The sequence below is a fragment of the Paramacrobiotus metropolitanus genome, unplaced genomic scaffold (assembly GCF_019649055.1).
Source record: "Paramacrobiotus metropolitanus isolate TYO unplaced genomic scaffold, Prichtersi_v1.0 Parri_scaffold0000053, whole genome shotgun sequence".
In the NCBI taxonomy this organism is placed as follows: Eukaryota; Metazoa; Tardigrada; class Eutardigrada; order Parachela; family Macrobiotidae; genus Paramacrobiotus; species Paramacrobiotus metropolitanus.
Window position 1 is genome coordinate 798,875 of NW_026570273.1, and position 14,922 is coordinate 813,796.

A 14,922-nucleotide genomic window follows, 5' to 3' on the forward strand; every position below is an offset into this window, starting at 1 on the left:
ACACTGTTGTTTTTTAATTATTAAGATTATTTCTGCTATTTACTTGCTTGCAACTAAACTTCCAGCCCAATCTTTTTTCATATATAGCCCCACAAACTGGTTGTGTGAGTGAAAACCGCTCGATGGAACTTGGCGGGGGGCCGCCTAGCTTTCTGGTGGTAAAGCACGGTGACACTGACATCGTCAGCGGACACAATTAACATGCCCGTCAAATCCAGCCAGACTCACTTTATATAATCGTCCAGCTGCTTCACATAACACAGAAGAGGTGACCGTGGAAACGAACAATCGGCCCTGTGGCACGAATATGATGTGTATGGCACGGTCACCTGGTAGAATGTCTTTGGGGTGAGCGTTTGCCGAAGTCGATTTCGGCGGATATCACTGACTACAGACGGCGGCTGTAAAATAGTTACAACCGTCAAAGAGTATGGATTCCTGGATTGCAGGGACCAGTTTAGCTCTGTGCTTTAACGACTAGCGCACACTGCATCTCTTCTGCCGAATCCACCCACTAACAGTCGAATCGCTCGGGAACTGGAAACTCTGAAGGGCATCTGCCGAGTTGATCCGTTTCATCCGCCGGACTATCAGTGGAAAAAATGGGGAACAAAATGCATGTGTTCAAACTTTCGAAAATAACCGCTCATCCCGGCAAAAGGTATCCGTTGTTTACTGATTTTTCAATGCTGAACGTGCCCCTGTAAAATTTTACATAGGTACGAACAGAATACACCGGCACTAAAAACTGCCTTTAGCTAGCTCTCTGCTTTTGCCTGAAAAAGCGGGAATACATAACTGAATCGGTTTTAATCCAAAATATAAAGGCATAGTTTGATTTATGCACGCGAAACCATCAACTTATTCCATTATTTATTCAGAAACTGCAATTTCAGGTTAAAGCGATTTGATTCTTTCCATATTGAGTTAAAAATGTCCTTTGACAGTGGGGCCTACTGTCGATAAAATAAACCCGTTCATTGCATGCGCATGTACCCATAATTCTAAGAGTAAAAATGATACGCTTTACAGTCTTTACTGTAAAATTTGACGTTGATCAATCGAATTTTCAGTGGTGATCTGGAAGACTGGTATAAACTTAGAAAGTCAGCCAGTAAATCGAAACCAGCTCTGAACGCCGCATGAACTGAAGTATTCCTCTCCAACCAAACGGGGTTTCCGAATTAACACTTTCAAAATTTCTGAATGGAATCCCAGTACGTGACAATATGGAATCGTGTTGATCGGCGGACAGTAATCTTCCAGTCCCCTTTTTAAGGCGTCGAACGCTACTGCATTTATAGGCCAGCGTTCCAGATCGTTCTTCAATCGTTCCCCTCCTTCCCACTGCGAATAATGCGGGCATTCCACGGCATCGGATAGCTTGCCGTGTATAGTACAGCGGAGATTTAGCGCATCCAGCACTTGTGAAATTCCCCTCACTGAGTCCTTCATGGTTGTAGTCGAGCAGCAGAACGTCCAGCCGTCACCCAGAAGGTTCTGCAGCCATTTTATTTCGTCCGGGGTTGCCATAATTATTTCTAGACAACCGGTGAACATCCATAACAGAAATATGTTAACGTCTATGGTACACACTAACCAGAACATTTGGAAGTGTGTTTGCTTATTGTACCTAACGTAAGTTGCTCGGCGCTTTTGATTTCATGATGCAGGAAATGTGGAGGTTATTGACTGCGGGATACCAACATAGCTCGTGAAAAAGGTCCAACATATTATCGAGCCAGTATACTGTAACTGTACAGCGGTAAGATACATAAACCTCTAACTGCAGCTGCATCTCTTTTATTAATCGCATGGCCGTGTAGCTGTGGCTGGGAGGAAACTGCTTCAGTATCAAACTTCGTGTCGATATGGCGGTGTACTTCAGCAGTGCTCTCGCCAGGTATATAGGGTGATCTGAACGGTCGGTCGGAGCATCCAGAATTACACACTTCTCTGCCGTGACGCTTGACTGAAGTCTTGACCATCTTCGACACACTCTGCAACGTACGATAATTTGCAGCAGACAGTCGGGAAAACCGGCGGTAATAAAATATACACTTCAGAAAACCGTCCGCTACCACTATACGCTCCGGCGTAACTGTCTAAAGGTAAAATTCACGATCCGCTGACGATTTTTTACCGTCGAACGGTTTTGCCGACGAAAGAGCAATAGGTTTTTGCGGACGGTTATTTCTTCCACGCAGTTTTTTCGGTTAGGATTGCATAATATTTAGGATTGAACCCTAACGCCATTTCACAGCAAATCACTATTGACGGATGGCACTACAATACAGAAATTTGACTTTCTGTACAAACAAAGGAGACTGCTATCGGCATTGCAAATGATCAATTGACTAATGTTCAAATCCACCACAGTAGCGACTAGCGACCACACTTTTTTAATTGCACTACATTATTGTACTATATAGGTTATCGAGTTTACGGTGATGCCAAATGGGGCAGCAAGTCAAAACTCTGACCTCCGTTTTCCTTCCCGACAAGTTCCTCGCTGACCGGGAATCTACTTTTCGGTCTGGATCAGAAACCATCTGTATTTAAAACTGCACTCTAAGCAACTCTTTTGATAACTTTTCCTAGTATCAGCGGAAGAATTCCAAAGCTTTTTCCACCTACTATGCTGACGTTTCCGCTTAGATACAGTATATGCGTTGAATCAATTTTGTAGTGCCCCTTCTGCGCTCTATGGGTTGCCATCACAAGGCTTCACTTTCTTATTGCCCATAACGAACTGTAGCAAAATCAATAGGCTTTATTCAACGAGTAGAGTGGACAGTGTCGCAAGAAAAATAGATCAACAAATTTGAATGAAAACTGAACAGCATGTAATACTCAGATGACCCGTATGTAGAAAAATTACCTTGATCTTTGTTTCGGGCAGTGGTGACAGTAGTATTTTGCTGCGAACTGAGGTGCCATTAGTAATTTTAGTCTCACTATGACTGTAGAAAAGCAGCGGAAAAGTGATATGAGAACCCTATGTGCCTCAGAGCGTTGCAACAACTGATTTTAAAACGGTGTAACCAAGCACTACATAAACAAATGAACTCCCACTAACCGTTTCAGATCTGTCTGTGTTATTCTGTCCAAGTTTTGTAATGTCTCCCGCAGTAGTATATCCGGTAGGGTATGTAGATGTATTGTTGGAAGTGCCTCGTGATCCTGAGATATGCCTTTAAAAATCAGGGCACCTGCAAATTACTCAAATGAGCTAACTGCATTGGAGCACTGTTACTGTATTTCTTTTCTTAATCTTTTTATGACCACTACCACTGCAGGGTATGTTTACCGCATCCTGCTTTTCTCTGAGGCAATGTTTCTGTTTTTTACAGCCGTGCAGTTTCTCCCATGAGTAGAAGCGTAGAAAATTTCTACACTAAATTGAATAAAATCCTCACCATCCTAATTTTCATTGTATAAAAATGATACTTTTATATTATCGAGACGATACGGCGTTTTCCGATTCTTCGTCTAGAAGCTGTATGCTAAGAATAAAATTTCGTTACTGACAATTTGACATACCCGCGACTTTTGATTTTGATGCCAACCAATTGGGAAAAAACAGTAGTTTTCGGATCGTTTTTGTGAGCCATGCATCCACTCGAGTGGTACCGCCTAAGCTCAAAACAAAAATCTTTGCAAAGCAGTTATGAACGTACCAGAAAGGTGTTACAAAAATTGTATTTGTCTTGGATTAGGTATCGAAGTTTTTAACGGATAGCGCTGCATGAACTGAGATCACATTGGTCATTTCACTTCATTCTTCCACTGTACTACTACAATTCTTTAAGCAAGATTATCAACTCTGTGGTTTCCTTTAGCGATTACGATAACTACTACCCAGTAGGGTACCTACTGTAATTGACTGCACTGCAGCAATGACTCGTCGCTTAAACAGAAAGCTAAACATCCAGCCAAACCTTTTTCAAGATATCGCTCCATAAAATTGTTGTATAAGTGATAAACCAATCGATGAAATTTCTTGGGCAGTCTTTTAGTTTTGACGCGGCAAAGCACGGTGACACTGACATCGTCTGCAGATATAATAAGGGTGCTCGTCATTTCCAGCCATACGATCTTCATACTAACATCCAGTAGCTTCATATAATACAGAAGTGAAGACCGTGGAAAAGTGCAACCGCCTTTGTTGCATACTGCGTACGGCAGCAACGGCACGGTCACTTTGTAGAAAGTCTTCGGTGTGACGGTTCGCCAAAATCGTGTTTGACGGATACGTATATCAGTGGCTAGTGTCGGCGGGAATACATTATTTACAACGGCCAAGGAGAACGGATTCCGGGACTGCAGTCGGACCACGATAAATTGTCCACCCTCGTGCTCGGCTCGGCGGTCACCGTCTTCAGGCACCACTGCCATGAAGGTGACTGTTCTCCAGGTCAGAGGCTGATCCCTATCCGTGGAAATGACAACCACTATTACACGGTCATACCCAAGACAAGAATTTCAGTAAAAGGAATCCCTTTCACTCACAGCGCGTCTCGAACGAGTACCTCCACCTTGGAATTCACTTGGAGTGGCTGGAGGTAACGTTCGGCGTCATACTTTTTGGATGGCAATGTGCGGATGCAGGAGAATTCAACCAGTTCCCTTGACGATGGGCCATTATTATGGAAGTCGATAATGAGTCCATCGTCAGCAACATCCGTAACATATCCCCGCCGTATTACGTCATCTCGCACCACGTCCACTGTGAATTTAACATTAAAATATGAGTAGTATAGCTTATCTAACAGAGTCTCCAGCGTTCTCGAACACATTATTCGGCAAAGAAAATTTTTCTTTGTGTACACATTCTATCTGCTGAAATTATGGCTATCTGCCGATCGAGTTCGATTACAGTGCAAGCATGGGTTGCCTGGTACATTTGGTGCTAAGTAGCGGTTCTTCGGATCGATAATTCAACGGCATGTGGTGCTTGCGCTGCGCACTTTCTTTGATCGCGTGCTGGATTGACTGGTGCGAGCGACTAACGATATTCATTGCAGTGAATGCTCTCTGTATGTACTTATACTTCATAGTCAGCTTTTGTTCCAACTGCTTAAAGATGTACTTAAGAGGCAATTTTAATACTCGTTTAGGCCTTGCTTAGTTATTGGTTGTAACACAGTTTTACGCAATGCATTACAGCGGTACAAAAAATACGTCTCGTTTTTCAACCAGCGCTTCTCTATGGGTCTCCACTGATGGTGATGTGCGCTCACTGGTTCTTGCTATGCACTTTTGGTGATTTTATTCTACTTTTTTAAGCGTGAACGACTGGTCAATTTCAGTTTCTTTAGTCCTATACGGTATGTATATGGGTAATTTCGTAAAACGGTTTATTGGCAGCGATTCGGCTAGGAGTTTTGCAGATGCCGTTGTAAACCACCGAAATTAGCACTAACAAAATTACGGCGGCTTCGGCTGCTAAATCGCACACGATCTCACCCACGTGTTTGACAACGGCGGGACACTGGTCCTGGAACAGCCCAGGGCAACCAGAAAATTAAGTGTACTGTAGGTATTGCAACGATTGCAGGTGCTGAGAACGATGCGCGAGTGGTGATGGTTTTAAAAGCGACTGGTGGGGCAAAGAAACCGCTTCTCTGACAGCCCAGTACAAAGGCTCTTTATTCGCCCACTTCACATCCGCCCAGACCACTATTCGCCCTCTGTTCGCATGCATGTGGGCGACTAGATTGCTACCGCATCATGAGACAGGAGATCGCTGATAATTTAAACTGAAATTTCAGTACCGGAGCTTTGCGCATCTCGTCTGGGAGTCCATGAGATTGACCTTTTGTCGTTTCTCATTTCTACGTGACCGAGCTTTTCCATTCTAGCAGGTAGCAGCCAGTTTGTGGAACGGAATTAAGCTACCCAAGGACGCACAATTACAGTGGCAGAATAAACCGGCTGTTTCAAAACCTCTCTGGATTACCTCCAATGGAAGATGTAAAGTGGACTCAACGTTTCTCGCATATTGGTTCAAACTTGTAGTAAATCTGATTTTTACTTTGCGTTGCCTTGAACGTTTTTTTTTGTATACGGCAGTTTGCCAACTAATGCAGGAAGTTATCCTGATCGTTGTAGACGTTAAGCTGAATAAATAAACAAACATCAAACAAACGGCTGTCAATTTGGCCGTTTGTGGGCATTTTGCATTGGGCTGTACTAGTGGTTTGCACAGGCAAATTGAAGCAGAGGGTCCGATAATGCAAACCGCTCGAGCTCTTCCCTTAATCTCTAATAAAAGGTCGTGGAAATGATTTTACCCTGTTGCGAAATATAGCCCTGTCGATATGCGAAATCAGTCGTCGTCTAACAGCTTGCAAATTCATATGGTGTTAAGTCTCTTCTGGGGTAAAATTCTTAATAAAAATTCGGTTTATCGACTGTAAAACACCTGTAGAAACGATACAACCATAAATGAAAAATGAATCTCTTATATAAACTACCACAACAAATGAAAACCGCAGCTAAGCATGCTCGTTCGGTAAAGACACACGCTCCCTACTTTACAATGGAGGAGGTACTAAACAATCGGATTCCTGACAGGGTAGGTCCTTGTAGGGAGTTGACTGGACAAGTCGTCCTACTTCCAAAGCTTTGGAAATGTCTTCTTTGCTTCGGACGGGGATGATTTCGGAAAGGAATTTGGCTCCGCGTAATCCGCAAAAGCTTGTTGGGCGGTTTTGCCGTCCAGGTTGATAACAGCACGTTTCTCCTGATTTATACCTCGATAGAAATTCTCGTAATCAAAATACTTAGTGCTGGGCTGATTCGCCCACAGCTCATCCGCAAAATCGATCATGTTTCCCAGCTGCGGAAGTATCTGTAGGTCATGTGGAACATCCAACAATTTCTTGTGGATATAGTAGGCCGCGGGCGGAGTTTTCGAAAGGTGAGGGCTGTAAAAACATATTTATATTTTTTGTTGAAAAAACATATTTTTGTTTTACATATTTCAATTTAATACGTTTGCTGAATCTGGGATATGTGGTGCAAAATCCAATAAGGCCTTCGTTTACTTATCCTAGGTACATACGTTTTCGTTAGGGATTCTTTCGTCATACTAACGAGTTCTGGGAATTTATCCTTCCCGCATTTGAATAAGAAACCGTAGTAATCAGGCAAGGTGTCCTGGTCCTTGAGAAACTTGTACACATGGGCGACCCGAAATCCCCTCTTATTCAAGAATTGGTTCTTCAAATGAGTTGGCGATGCTGCAAAATAACGTTTTTCCAGGAGATTGTTCCTTTTACAGAGTACATTATTAACTTAGAGGACGACAATCTTACTAAACATATCATGAGCTTCAGAAGTCCGCCTGCGCAGTTAGCACTGTTATTTTATTTTGATTGTCCACCTGTTGGTTGCTTAAATTGCTTCTCTGGAAAAACTGAAAGTGTTTTATTGAAATTTACCGAGCTGATTGCTGTCTAATTGAAACCACCTTTATATGCTGGTATAACATTTTAGTTTCTTTACAAAATCATTAGCCCCGAGTAACCAAGTATGAGAGAAATGAAGGTATTGCAAAGCCTGTAATGGGTCTGTCTGATTGCAATTCTACATGTGTTCAAACTGAGCAACTCCGATTCCTACAATTAAATAAGTACTCAAGATTTTTATTTTACATCACTGTTGAAGTTAGTTGGGAAGGAAGCACCAGGGATCGTTTATTTCTTCCACGAAATTTCTACTCCTTTCTCACTAATTAAACCGAATTCTAAATAATCGGCATTTCCACAAATTCACACAATTTATACTTCTACTTATAAAGCCGACTATAATTGTAACTGTGTCCGCCATTAAAGCAGCAATTATCTCGGAAAACCTTGTTTTTATCGCCAAAATGTCAAATCTCTTATAAAGCAGATCGTATCTCCTACCCGAAGTGATAAGTAAGACATGCTCATCAGGAGCCTGCGGCTGCGAAAAAAATACCACCGCACTGCACCCTTGTAAAGGTCACCAACGTCAACAGTCCAGCGAGAACCAAAATCGGCAGACGGGCAACCATTGTGGTGGCTGGTTAGCAGTATAAAGCTAGCAATCAGTTAGAAACAGACCGTTCACTACAACACTACGGACTGAATCACTATCTCAAGGGTAAATTTAAATCACAATAGTAATACGGAATTCACTTTCTTATATACGTATATACGGTAAAATTTTGGCAGCCAGCAGTTTATTCTTTTCTCCGCCCGCCAACCGCTGGTACCGGTAATGCTGACTGCGCTTCTGCCGAGCTGGTGCACTGCGACCGAACATTTTTTCGGGAAAATCACCTTCAAGTGGCTAGCCATCGCAGTACTGATGTGTAATATTACTGGAATCGTGAAGGTATTACATGTACAGTAGTTCGATCGAATACTATAAATGATGACAGTGGCATGTAAGAAGGGCCTTTCTTGAAATCTGATCTATGATTTCAGTTAACGATGAATCTTAGCATGCATTTACGCACCCTGTCACTTGAAAATGTTTTTGGGAAAGAATTTTTAAGCGGTAAGCTTTATAAATTTACACATTTGAGTGTTTTCTCAAATATATAATTGTGTACGGAGTAGTTTGTTTCTGGATATTATACCTGACTACCTGAGTAAAGCTAACAGGCTCGCTACATGGCGCCGGAAATTTAAACCATCTTACGAACCAAAAAATTCTGCGTTCGGCAAAAGCCAGTTTATTAAATGCGTCGCAACACTGACAACACTATTTTGCAGTAAGTTACAATTAATTTTTCGCGCCAGACTCTGTGCCTTGCTAGTTGCCAAACACAAAAATCCGTAATTAATTCCATAAACTTATCATCACCGCATAAAGATCTGCACGAGGGACGAAAAGAAGTTAAGCATGTATGTCTTTCCGCAACTACATAATATTATTATTTGTGTAATGAGTCTTGTGTGATAAAGTCGTGATCGAGATAGCCGTTAACACTTTACTGGTATGCCGGGCTGTACAGATGGTTGCACGCAGTCCGGTTTTGTAGGAAATTATGACTGTACGATGTAATATACTTCTATACAATATGATGTAATATGCGCTTTTGGATAACTTGATCTCAGCGTGCTCACATCATGTTCTTCGCATAACATCAGGCAGTTTTAACGCGGTTGCTGATGCAAGATGTTAACCTGCCGCAGCCTATAGAAAACAGTCGGATAAAATGATCATACAAAGTTACAAGTAATGGTAAGACAAAGCCATTATCGCGTTTCCGGTTTTCTCATTGCAGGAAATGACTATTATACTCGTACCCTACCAGCAGAAAGAAAATCGTTCGTGTTTTTCGGTGATGACACATCGTCCTTATCTTATTTCCCGAGCGAAACTGGCTTACCGTTGATTTAATTGCGGAATATACTCATAATGAATGGCAGCTATGTTGGACTGTTGCTGTACTGTATTCAGCAAAACGTTATCTCAACTTCGCTGTAAGGCCGCATTGGACATGCGTATTATCTGTTTGTTTAAAATCGAAGCTTTAATTATTACCACAGATTGATATACAGCCTCACATGTTCCAACCGAGCTGTGAGCAATGAACGGTAAACTTGCTGGACACTTAGAATGTGGAATCTGTTTGGAACTCGCCGTTAAAGCCGTTGAATCGACGTGCTGTCATAAAATCTTCTGCTCCCAGTGCGTCTTACGCCTCCGAGACGACCGATGTCCCAATTGCCGCGAGGACGACTTTGATTCGGTGGATTCACATCTCGCGCGGCGAATAATTAACGACTTCCCGGCCCATTGTCACTTTTGCCAAGCGGCGGTAACGCGAGGAAACGTGGACGACCATATGGCGATGTGTGATGATCGGATGACCCAGTGTACTGCGCCGGGTTTTAAATATACCGGCAATCCAAAAGGATTTATTGATCACATTGCCGGTTCCCATAGCGATCAACTTCTAAAGAACGCAGTGGCACTTTTCATGCGCAGTCCTGTGGAAGGGGAAGATGGAGACCGCATCCGGATTCGGGACAATCCCGATGGGAACGTGGCACGACAGGGGGCTAGCGGCAAGTACTACTGCGGAAAGGCGCTTAACGGGAACTGCCGCTGCTGTGACGGGTACGAAGCGTAGAGCGACACCTGTCGTAATTAAATTAAACCAGCTTGTGCGCCCAACATCCGCCAACGGTGTTCGGTGTTCCTTAATTTGTTAACCCCACTTTAACAAATTTTAAAAAATAATAAAGATCGGGTTTGGATTAAAAATAATCTCCCTGTCAAAGGTCTTCACGTGAAAAGTTTGAAGAAGATCTGTCGATAATGACGTTGGTGCACCGGTTTGCTTTTAATTTTACTTAAATCCAGTTTTATCTAAATTTTTTGTCAAACAGTCTTCGCGTGACCAAGTGGTTTTCACGTCAATGTATACAATTTATTTGGCTACTAGATGACGATAAGCAGATGACGATATTGTTAATCAAAATTTCCTCTGTTATGATTAATACGTTATGCAATAGATTTAAGTACTCAAGTTTTGACATGCTCAGATTGAAACATGTGGTTTTCACCTGCTAGGTTCTGTGGACCAGATAACGGTTGCAATTGCCAAGCATGCATGAAGCTGGACATTGCTGCGCGGTGCCTGCCAAAGGGTTATCTGGTCAACAAGGAAGGTGCCACGTGCAGAAAAGGCACCACCGGCTTGTACTACTGCGGTCGGCGTGTTCTGGTCGGAAAGGACGACTGTGATGGTCACTGCGGGCCGACCAACGGTCCGAACTGCAGTGCATGCAAAATGCTTGATGTCCAGGCTGATGACCGGTATGCTAGCTGTCTGTAGTGGGTTGGCGGCATCCACGTAGCACGACTTTGGTCGACAGTACTCGACACGGATTTTTACATACGGTATTCGAAATTTCGAACCGTTCTGACTTCCGATGGTTCTTTACGGTACAACGCGGAACTGGTTTTCACTCGTAGGTTTCTCTTTGCGAATAATTCCTGTGAGTCAACGACTGCGTTTTGTTGGTTCAAATGTTATTGCTGTAATTTGAATGAAGAAGCGCCACTGTAATCTTATCGCTGCTACATATAATTGATGGGTATATGTTCTGCAGCCTAGTCAGTACCACTGTACCACAACTCCAACCTTCAAGATATATCTGATATGATCGCATCATGACATGCGATACAATTTGCAAATAATCCAGTACGATGTTTTTCATCTCAGTATTTTCGGTTGGGTTGTATGTAAATATGTGCTGCAGACATTTTCCGTCTCGATGCAACATTACACCGGTTGCACAAAAAGCGGCTTTTAAGTACAGCATCCTTGGATTGTCTCGTAGTCGTGAATGTTCTGTCCAGTATTTCATTCAGAACCGCACAACCAGTTCGGATAATGCCACGAGATGCAAATGACATCATAAAAGAGTTAAGCGTCTTACTTGACATTGCATCCCGTATCTGGAACAGCCGCGCCATACTCAAGCTGTAGATTGAGCGTATCTATGATAGTGCTGGGTTGGCCGGACCAAGCGGGCCGGGCAAGGTTTTGGCGGCCCGTGCCGTTCCTTTTATGAGTTTTTGTATATGAACATAAGTGTGACTGTGCAAACATAATTCGTGGCTGTTATAGTCATATGTAATGCTGATTTTATTAGCGGTAAATAGTACAAACTAGAGCGATGTCACCACGACCCACGGGTTTCTTGAACTGTGTACCTTCTACTCAGAATTGAAACTATCATCCAGTGATATCTATTCTGGACTCTCAAAGTGAAGCCAGGCCTTCAAGCATGCTTCTGCACGAATACTTTTCTTACTTCGCCGTCCCCGCTTTTTCTACCATTTAATACTTGGTTACTTGATGACTCATAAGCGGTTCATGCTTATATGGCACAGACAGAAGCCAGAGAGAGTCTGAGAAGGACTGACCGGTGAAATCTGAATGCAGCAGGTGGACTAATAATCTGTTTTGTCCCGCTGCAGCATGAGCACAATGACGGGGGTGGCCAGAGCAAGAACATACTCAGTAGATACCTATCTAGCTTTCTTGGTCAGACACAACTGCATTCTCTCTGATTCCCTTAACTAATGCGATTCTGGGCTGCTGAAAGCTTGAAAATATTCCCAACTACCAGAAACACCGCATTTATTCTTTAGTATGGTGTTATGGAATCGGGGAGGTTTGGAGATTATGGTCACAGCCACAATCGCTCGGATACAATGGATTCCAAAATTTTCCCGGATATCACCACATCTCATATACGCATCATCAATTTGGAGCATTGGGCATGGTGGGCTAGTCATTTCCACGGTCGTATTCATAAAGCATTACGGACCGATACGGGTGAGGTGGTTGTGGTAAAGACGATCAACGTGAATGGAAAGGATGCTGCGTCCTGGAAGGACGAAGATGAAATTTGCAGCCGCCAACTTGACACTCTCAAATCGAATTTTGACTGGATAACACGTCTGCGCCATCCAAATCTCCTGCGCCATATGCATTACCAGGAGCAGATGAAAGGACAACAACGACTGTATCGCTTTGAGATTTTTATTGAGCTTTTCGGAAGTAAGCCATGTAACAGCAAGACCTATACTTTCCGGGAATTTAATCAGATTTGCAGGAAGGCCAGAACCTCTTTTAAAAGCACTGCGCGCTATCCTTACGAAAATAATGGATGACGCTAATGACAAGTTCTAGACTTTTGAGCAAATCTCAGTAATTCGTGTAAATTAGTCTCCATTAACATCTTTTTACGGAAATCTTAGTGATTTGTCAATTTTTGTGTACCAATATATGCTTAAGAATTCAGTTGTTTTTTATTATGCCCAAGTTATTTCTAAAGCATTCATCTTCGTTAGAAAATTACAGTATATAAGTACAGTATAAAATTACAGTATATAAGTGACCGTTTTATTGATGTATGATAGGGGACACTCTCCATGATACTGCCTGCTCAGTGGAGCTAACTCCCCTGCAGACCCAACACATGATGCGGCAGGTTGTCGACGGTCTGGCGTATCTGCACGAACACCGTTGTGCTCACCGTGACCTTCGTGGTTGTAACATCCTGGTGGCACCAACTAGAACAGGCACTTACCTTGTGAAAATAGCTGGGCTTGGCAACATCAAGGACGTCACCCATAAATGGTCCTACCGCCGCGATTACAGTTACTATCGTTTTTTCGCCCCCGAACGTTTCTCTGATACACCTCCGCAATACCAACCGCCGGGCCTAGCTAGTCGGCGCAGTTTTTGTCTGGATGTGTGGAGTTTGGGATGCGTTGTCCTGGAGGTGGTTAACCGTGGGTGGCCGGAATTTTATGTCACAGGTGATCAGGGTCAGCGGGTAAAGAAGGCTACCAACCTATTCGGTATAATGTGCGTCATTATAACGCAGGAAGGTTCCCCGCACATTCCCGATGCTCTGCCGGAAACAGTACGAAGTTTTGTCAAGAGCTGTCTGGAGCGTGAGCCGACTAATCGCCCTCTTGTTACAGATCTAAAAGGGCACGAATTTTTGATTGCGCCACAAGATGTTGTTGCGAAATGGGTTCTACCTCGCAGTGTAACGGAACATGACTTTGTCCAATAACCGTCGACGTTTCGTGCTGATCAGACCATAACAATTCTATTTGACTCTCTTTTATAATTTAGTATAATGTTGTTCGTGAACCGTAGGATCACCAGTATCACTTTTCTATTTGACTGCATACGGAATGTTTTCGCTGAGAAAATTCCACTTGTGTTTTTTATCATTGTCCACTGCCGTAAACCGGCAGTGCTTCATCACACGAAGCCAATAAATCCATCATTATGTAGTGTTTTATTAAATATCAGGATTTGCAATGTTGTTTCCAGCCTTTACACTTTATAGCGCGCATCAGTGTTCATGTGCAATAATACCACGTAAATATTACTGCTGCAAGGGTTATTGAGTTAAGGAAAAAGGGCGATTAAAGTTCCATCCATGCCTTCTTCTTTCTTCGCCTTCTTGTCGCAACGCGTTTTCTCACTTAAAACATGACAGCAGTCACAGTTAACGCCCGTTTCTGGTACGCACGTCAAAGACTCTTCGCCGGGTCCATTCTTGCAGTCGCGCTTATGATAAAATATATCCCAATACCCTGAAGGTTTCGGGTTAGTCACTCCGGTGAGAAGCCACATCGGTTCTGTAGTGGTGTCTGTGGCGATGGTTGTAGTGTCTGTGGCAATCACTCACAATTATGCCAAGGCACAAAACATTTTATTCTGGTGTGGGAACTTGCTCTTACCCTGGGGTTCAGCCACCGCAAAGGTCATCAGCACTAGCCCAAAAGTGCCAACAACTGTCAAAAGTATCAGCATTTTACTGCAGATGGAATTAAAAACAGTATTCAGTCACCAATCAGTTCGGCTCGGAGCGACCGCAACAGTACAACTCAGTTCATGCAGACACAGGGAAAACAAATTAAAATAAGGACTATACGCAACTAAGGCCGAACTTCCTTGCTTATATTGGTGATTTCCACAATAAAGTCGTGACAACCAGCAGTTTTGACGCGTTGCGATGCCGGGAAATGCTGCCTGTGCTCCTTCCGAGCTCGTACACTGTCAGCCCAACATGTTTTCGGGAAAAACATGTTTCAAGTGGCCAGACGTGGCTATATGTGTGTCGTTATCGGAGTGGAGAAGACTGTAGTCTGATAGAATACGCTAAATGATGACAGTTGCGTTTTCGCTGAAAATATCTTGAGATCATGGCTGCGCATTGAGATCAGATCATTTGAGCAAGCACTTATTTATGCGTTTCGATTCTGGTCACACAGACTCACACTGTCAGACGCGTTACAAGGCGCCACGAACAGAAAACTCTATGTTATGGATACGACAACCAACTCGCAAACACGGGCTAAAAGTGACGACCCGTTTTACAATGAAAATAA

At 43.1% G+C, this 14,922-nt stretch overlaps 4 protein-coding genes across 4 annotated transcripts in view; 2 read left to right on the forward strand and 2 right to left on the reverse strand.

The window, feature by feature from the left end:
* The window catches only part of LOC129592498 (trace amine-associated receptor 13c-like), a 73,942-nt gene that overhangs the window by 30,648 nt on the left and 28,372 nt on the right, over positions 1-14,922 (reverse strand). The gene's annotated exons all lie outside the window — the stretch shown is intronic.
* LOC129592495 (uncharacterized) lies at positions 884-4,815 on the reverse strand. The gene is made up of 6 exons (XM_055488545.1): positions 4,513-4,815; positions 3,942-4,432; positions 3,544-3,636; positions 3,080-3,212; positions 1,634-2,000; positions 884-1,541 (listed from the first exon to the last, which is right to left on the reverse strand). Exons 1-5 carry the CDS (start codon positions 4,797-4,799, stop codon positions 1,634-1,636), a joined length of 1,371 nt encoding a protein of 456 aa, XP_055344520.1. The 5' UTR covers positions 4,800-4,815; the 3' UTR covers positions 884-1,541.
* On the forward strand, positions 9,161-11,281 carry LOC129592499 (uncharacterized). Its single transcript, XM_055488551.1, has 3 exons — positions 9,161-9,467; positions 9,534-10,107; positions 10,564-11,281. Exons 2-3 carry the CDS (start codon positions 9,575-9,577, stop codon positions 10,826-10,828), a joined length of 798 nt encoding a protein of 265 aa, XP_055344526.1. The 5' UTR covers positions 9,161-9,467; positions 9,534-9,574; the 3' UTR covers positions 10,829-11,281.
* LOC129592533 (uncharacterized) lies at positions 12,217-13,592 on the forward strand. The gene is made up of 2 exons (XM_055488591.1): positions 12,217-12,565; positions 12,928-13,592. The coding sequence occupies exons 1-2, from the start codon at positions 12,217-12,219 to the stop codon at positions 13,590-13,592; spliced, it is 1,014 nt and encodes a 337-aa protein (XP_055344566.1).